The 6,758-nt window shown below is 42.0% G+C and overlaps 1 protein-coding gene across 1 annotated transcript in view; it reads left to right on the top strand.

Annotated features, from left to right (window-relative positions):
• cavin1b (caveolae associated protein 1b) overlaps positions 1-6,135 on the top strand; it is a 27,742-nt gene extending 21,607 nt beyond the window's left edge. Inside the window, exon 2 of the mRNA XM_005949623.3 lies at positions 3,191-6,135. Coding sequence (XP_005949685.1) covers positions 3,191-4,069 — 879 coding nt within the window. The 3' untranslated portion in view covers positions 4,070-6,135. The remainder of the gene's footprint in view (positions 1-3,190) is intronic.
• Positions 6,136-6,758: the final 623 nt, after the last annotated feature.

The raw sequence follows: 6,758 nt of genomic DNA, 5'->3' as shown, positions 1-6,758 counted from the left end.
ACACACACACACACACACACACACACACACACACACACACACACACACACACACACACACACACACACACACACACACACACACACACATCTTTACCAAACTGATAGACTGACTTTGGGCTCCTTAAAGACAAGACAATCATTGACATCTCATTTTAAGCAGAACACTAACACTAGGTTTGTGCCACAACTATTTTTATATTCTCTATAGTCCATCCATGCATCCACTTTCTTGTACTCATCTAAAACTAAACTGACTCTGTGATTCTCTGTGGTCTAAGACAACATGCAGCATCTCCATGAGAAGCCTTTCAGTGATCATGTGACAGAAAACAAAGCAACCAATGAGCAAAGAAGTCGCTTCAGTCTCCAGATCCTCCAAAACTCTGTTTTCCAGTTTTCTGAAATATTTATTTTGGATAACAGAAATATTTTTATAGAATACAAAGCTGGTGTGTGAACCGTCCATCACAAAAAAGTATTTAAGTCAACATTGTAATCTTATTGAAGTAGCTCAATAGTGCACAGGTTGTATATTCAAATATATTTAAGGTACAATTTTTAATGACACTTTCTCAGGGCAGCACAGTGGCACAGTGGCACTGTTGCTCCACAACAAGAGGGTCCTGAGTTCAATTCCACCATCAGGCCGGGGTCTGATGGGGTCTTTCTGTGTGGAGTTTGCATGTTCTCCCCGTGAGTTCCCTCCGGGTACTCCAGCTTCCTCCCACAGTCCAAAGACATGCAGTTTGGGGGGGATTAATCCAAATTGCCCATAGGTGGGAGTGAATGGGTGTCTGTCCCTGTGTGTAACAGACTGGCGACCTGTCCAGGGTGTACCCCGCCTCTCGCCCTATGACAGCTGGGATAGGCTCCCGCGACCCTGAGAAGGATAGGCGGAAGCGAAAGGATGGATTTTCAAATCATATACGAGATTTCATTGGCTTATAATTATTGATTTATTGATGTGTATATCTCTTCCATGTTGATAATTGTCATTACTTGTATATCGCTCTGTGCAGTTAGATCTATAATGAATTTGCAGAACAAAAAAAATCTTTAGAAGAATTTGTTTGTACAAATTAGTGCTGCTGTCCTGTGATGGCTCAGATGGTGTCCTAGCCAAAGCAAAATACCTTCTCTGCCGGCTGAAAGGATCCTGATGTTTATTTGTACGTCATTTCTTTAGAGGATTTAAAAATATTCTGATTCTGATAGATAAAATATGTAAAAATGTCATTACAAAGATATGTGGAATGACACTTTTTTACTTAAGCACCTATTTGTGCTGTTGATGTATGTGATGAATATGGCTGCAAACGGCAAAAGAAGCATGTTGGTTTGTATAAAACAAAAGCCCATCCTGGAATCTGGAATACCAAATCTACTGTTTACTGGGACATGCAAATTATTTCTGGAATAATAAATGGTGTGGTGTCATTGGAAGGAAGTGTACCTGGGAGTATTTTAAGTGTGGAGAGATCCAGGCTCGAGGTTTAACCTTGCTTAAGTGATTTTCAGCACCCACTGCATTGTCCTTGACTTCAATATAAGACACAATGAATTGTAACTAGGCAGGTATTTTCCAGCACCCCCGCCTGGCAGGAAAGCCAAAATCCCTCATCTAAGGTCAAGTTTACCCAAGATACTGCAGCACAATACCTCAATAAAACCACGAGAACAGAACACAATGGATGCAGACCCCCCCTCCTCTACATGCTCACACTTAGCTCTCAGTGCTACCTTCCAGCTAAGACTTTGATGCTATCATCTTCCTGCGGACCAGATGGTTTTCCACGACTCTTAGAATCATCCCATGTGTGCAATTAGTCGTTTCATACGACAGCAGAAAAGCATCTCCACTTTCCTCACCTGACCATCCCCCATCCCTGCTAGTCCTTTGTCCCGGCCCCACCGAGTTCCTGTTTTGACAATAAAGGCAGTGTAAGGGGAGACAAACACACAATACATACAGCAAGTACTACATTCAGTACACAAGGTACATGTCTGGAGCCCAGTTGGATTCAAAGTTGCCGTGATGGAAAGAGGAAGACCCCCGCCCTCTCTTCCATCCCTGCATTTGCAGGCCAGAGTGCTGAATTTATGAGAAAAGAGAAAGATAGGCTCCCTTGGCTGGAATGTTATTGAGAAAGGGAAGATATGGTGGGTGGAAGATGGAACAGAGAGGGGAATGAATGACTATGGAGGCGAGCGTGAAGTGTTTCTATACAGGAATGCTTTACAGGGCGGGCCAGGGTCAGGCGAGGCAGGTCACACACACAAAATATTCCAAACAAGTAAAGTTCGGAAACTGCAAAGCTCACCAGATGTAGAGTGATAGGACCGCTATTCCAGAATGTCGCCTCCAGACAGTGTGCTAGAAGTCATGAGGTAATAAAAACCATAATGGTTCATCTCAGAAGCAAATGAGTGCAGAAATAAGAATCCCACTACCTCTCCTGCTGAGACTGCTCCCGTCTCTGGAGGACGATGATACAGAGTTTCCAGGTTAACACGACATGACAGAGAATGAGAGCATGCAGCAGCCTGCAGAGACAAACATGGTTCAACCACAAAACTTTAAATGTCCCGGAGCACTCTCCTCCCCTCCGCATGTGTGTTAAGCACATCTTAATGATGTCAGCAGAAGGGTCAGAGTAGCTTTGTGCGCACACTGTAATTATGTTGTTTGCCCCTTTTGTCACAGCTGACATCCCACACAAACGTTTTCCTTTCATTCCTCTGAGACAGCTTCATGTCTTTACTCAGAATCGTCTCTGTTTATGATGGCCTCTAATGGCTGCACTGTGTGGAAAACCTGAAGTGAGTCACACGGCTCGGCTTGGTTAGCCTGTGAGTACTTGCACACATCGACAGAAAGAGGAACAATGCACAAACACACATAAATCACTTCATGATAGCAGAGACATACCACTCCTTTTACCAATACTCCTATCCTAAAGCTAAAATTTGAATTGTGACTTCACCACATTAATCAGTCTTTTAATCCTGTATGAATCTGGATACACCAACCAGCAGAACCACAACGCTGCTCTGGACTGTGATATGTAACAAGACACACTATCAGCCTTAAAATGTGATAATATGTCAGTAATGTGTTTAGCTACAGTACGTTAACAAAACCTCTATCAGAAGAAATAATGTCATGATTTATGCTCTTTTCTCCACAGGATGAAGTGAAAGTTCCCTCGAAACTCAGCATTTCAAAATCCATGAAGGTTTCCGAGTCTGTGTCGGGAAGCAGAGGAGGCAGTCTGCTCGAGCTCAAAGAAGCTGTGGAAGAGCCCGGAGAAGAGGGAGAAGAAGGAGAAAAGGCAGACAAGCCTCACGTGGACCTCTCATCGGACGAAGAGGGTTTGGAGATCGAGGAGGCCATGGAGGAGACTCGTGCCGAACGCATCAAGCGCAGCAGCCTGCAGCGTGTACAAAACCTGAAAACTGTTTTCTCAAAGGAGAAGATGGATAAGACCAGAGCAAAGACCAAAGAGAACCTGGAGAAGACCAGACAAAAAACCAAGGAGAACCTTGAGAAGACCAAGCAGAAGACAAAGGAGAACCTGGAAAAGACAAGGCAAAGAACCAAGGAGAATTTAGAAAAGACCAAGCAGAAGACCAAGGAAAACCTGGAGAAGACCCGCCACAACATTGAGAAGAAGATGGGAAAACTCGGGACACGCATGAGCGTCAACCCTGAGCGCAAGCAGAAGATGAAGACATCCAGCGACAAGATGAAGAAAGCCTTCACACCAGACCATGTGGTTTATGCCCGGTCCAAGACTGCCGTGTACAAAGTGCCCCCCTTCACCTTCCACGTCAAAAAGATTCGCGAGGGTGCTGTTGAAGTGGTTCAAGGCACTGAGATGGTCGAGGTGTCACAGGATCCCGAGCCCTTCAGTGAAGTGGACGCGGAGGCTGAGGAAGGAGGGGTGGAGGTGGAGATGGAAATGATGAATGGGGGTGGTGATGAGGAAGAGGCTGATGAGGATGAAGAGGAGGACAGCCACGATGCTTTGCAGGAGCACGAAGACAGAGACAGAGATAGCGATTAAAGATATAAAGCAGATGCTAACAAGATCATTGTTAGCATTAAGATTAAGATACCACAGAAAATTATGAGGCTAATTACAACCTGGGTATCATTATTATTATTATTATTTTGATTTTGGCCATGATTCCTGCCAATTAAGACAACATTGTGTTCACAAAAATGCTTTCTGGGAACATGTAATTCTCAGATTATCCGACAGGTGGTGCCCAAGACAATAATTCAGCCTAAAGAAAGTGAGCATTCAAACAGATTGTAATCATTCTCTGCAGCAAAACAGAACAATTGTAAACACAACTAAACTAAGTCAGAGCTTTTGCAGGAGGCCGGTGATGTCTTTAACTGACCTTTGGCTCTGTTTGCATCTCACCTACATGCCTGCCTGCTTCAAAGCTCCACTGGCCCTGATTGTTCTGCACTCACAGTCAGAGTCAGTCTTTGTGTTAGGATTTTTAAAAGTAGCACCTGAGAACAGAGAGGAAACCCTGGAGCTATAACCATGAAGAGTGCTAACACATTTGGCTTTTCAGCTCTATAAGGTGATCATCTACAGAGGCCCCTCCCCCAAAAGGTCCTTTTTATGGACCACGTGCTAAAGGCTGCGCTGTTATTAAGACTACAACAAGTTATATTTTTTCCTTTATTTGATTACACATTATGGCTTAAGAATCACTATCCAAAGGAATATGTGACATTCCTCTCAGATTTCCAAAGGTGGAGATGATCATGAGCAAAGACCAGGATAAAGGGGAGAAGATGAAAGTTTGTTGTGAGCAGGGCTGAATTATTCTTAGAAAGTGTCCCTTTTTCCTTTGTCTGACTCACAGCTGGAGAAATGTTTGTTTAAAGGATGTCGGGCTGCAGATTCCCGACTGATAAATGATAAATTCACAGAGTAAATATTCACGCTTATCCAGAAATATCAAGTATCACACATTCTATGCTATTCCTTCCACCGTCTCTACTTACTAATGTTATAGTATTCTGCTTAATTTACTCTTTACTTAGAAGCACAATGATGTCTGTTACCAAGTTATTGTTGAGTATTTGTGTATTTGTATGTGATCACATTTTATATCAGGCTAATGTTCTTACTGCTGACAGACTGTAGTAGACTCGCTGTGTCTTTGTTGTTTTTACAGAACATTGTACGGCCATTTCTCCCAAAGAACAACCGTTATGAAAATGAAGGTAGTTAGGTCCATTACATTTCTTTGAGTGATCTTCTCCTGTGTTGAAAAAAGTCTTCTGTCATTTTTTATTGTTTTTTTTTGTTCAAAAGACCGTCTGATATGAGTTGGGTAAAGAAGCTGCCACAAGGACCAATGCATCCTCAGCTTTTACAATCACTGCGTGCTCTCTGGAGCTTTTATGTGACTGCTGCAGCCTGACACTGACCCCTAGTGTCTGGTCATTTCATCATATTTTCCTCTACACGTGCATTCACCAATAAAACCAACAGCTCTTTTTAAAAGTCAAGAATTTATGTTGATTTGCATTTGAATGTTTTGCTCTGACTGCATCTCTGTAGCTCATTCATCATATATTTCTACAGGTGTTCTGTGGTAAGGGCAGGGGGCGTGGCCAGAAGCCAGAAGGCTACAAATACATGACAAATGATTCTAAGAGAGCTTCATGTAACTGTTCCCAAAGGTTTCTGCAGTGTTTGTCAAAGCTTAGTTCCCAGAGTCATCACCATTTGCTGTTCATCTTTGTATATAATGTGAATCACAGCCAGTGCGCTGCTGCCTGCGCTTCTTCCACATTTACATGTCAAACAATTGTGATGTTTGCACAGCTTGCAACAAATGACATTTATATGTAAGGACGGCTGAAATATTTTAGCATTGTCGATGTGCAGCTGAGACCTTTGGTGATTTGATGCTCAAACCACCAAAAGGGGGAAACAATGCCATGTCTGTGAGAGCAGTAACAACATGCAGCTGCACTGAAGCCTGTGCCAATGGAACAAATGTTCTTTACACTTAACCGTTTGCTTGCTTTTGTTTCCTTTGTAATGTTACTTTGCTTAACCACTAATGATTTCATTAAAATGCTATTTGGTTCACAGCTTCTTTGTCTTTATTGAATATTTTCTGCTGCTCTGCTTTAAAAACAACTAAAACATTGATATTACAGAATTTGAAATGCAAAGGCATTTATTCATATATATTATATATATATTATATCCTGTGTGTGAAAACTTTGCACGATAAATTAGGACATTTGTTTGGTCAGTGACGTCTTTGTTGGGAGATGCTTCTTAGCCTGTTAATTTCCCCTTAAATGGCGCGTCATTGAAGGGAGAATGCATTCGTGAGTTGAGCAGCAGAGGTGAGGATGTCGGTTGTGCCTATGAAAAACTAACTTGCCAAATCTGCCAAAACAGAACAGAACACATACATAAAAAGGCACATTTTTCTTTATACATGTACAATGACAATAAAGGTCTTTTCTATTCTGTTCTATTTTTCTGCTACTGGCTCTTGTTTGCTGTCGTTTAATGGATTGAAAGATTGAAGTCTGAGGATTTAACAGTTTATTCATTAAAACAAACAGAAGCATGTAAAAGGCACCATCAACAGCTGCAACATACTCAAAAATAATCTGTTCTACTTCACTGAATGGGTTTTATTATGCCACCATATTTCCATCTAAAACATTAAAAAATTGTTATGTGAACATGACAAACA

The sequence above is a fragment of the Haplochromis burtoni genome, unplaced genomic scaffold (genome assembly GCF_018398535.1).
Source record: "Haplochromis burtoni strain Fernald_Lab_line unplaced genomic scaffold, NCSU_Asbu1 Contig_691, whole genome shotgun sequence".
NCBI lineage: Eukaryota > Metazoa > Chordata > Actinopteri > Cichliformes > Cichlidae > Haplochromis > Haplochromis burtoni.
Note: the sequence above shows the minus strand (reverse complement) of the source record. Positions and strands in the feature narration are given on the sequence as shown.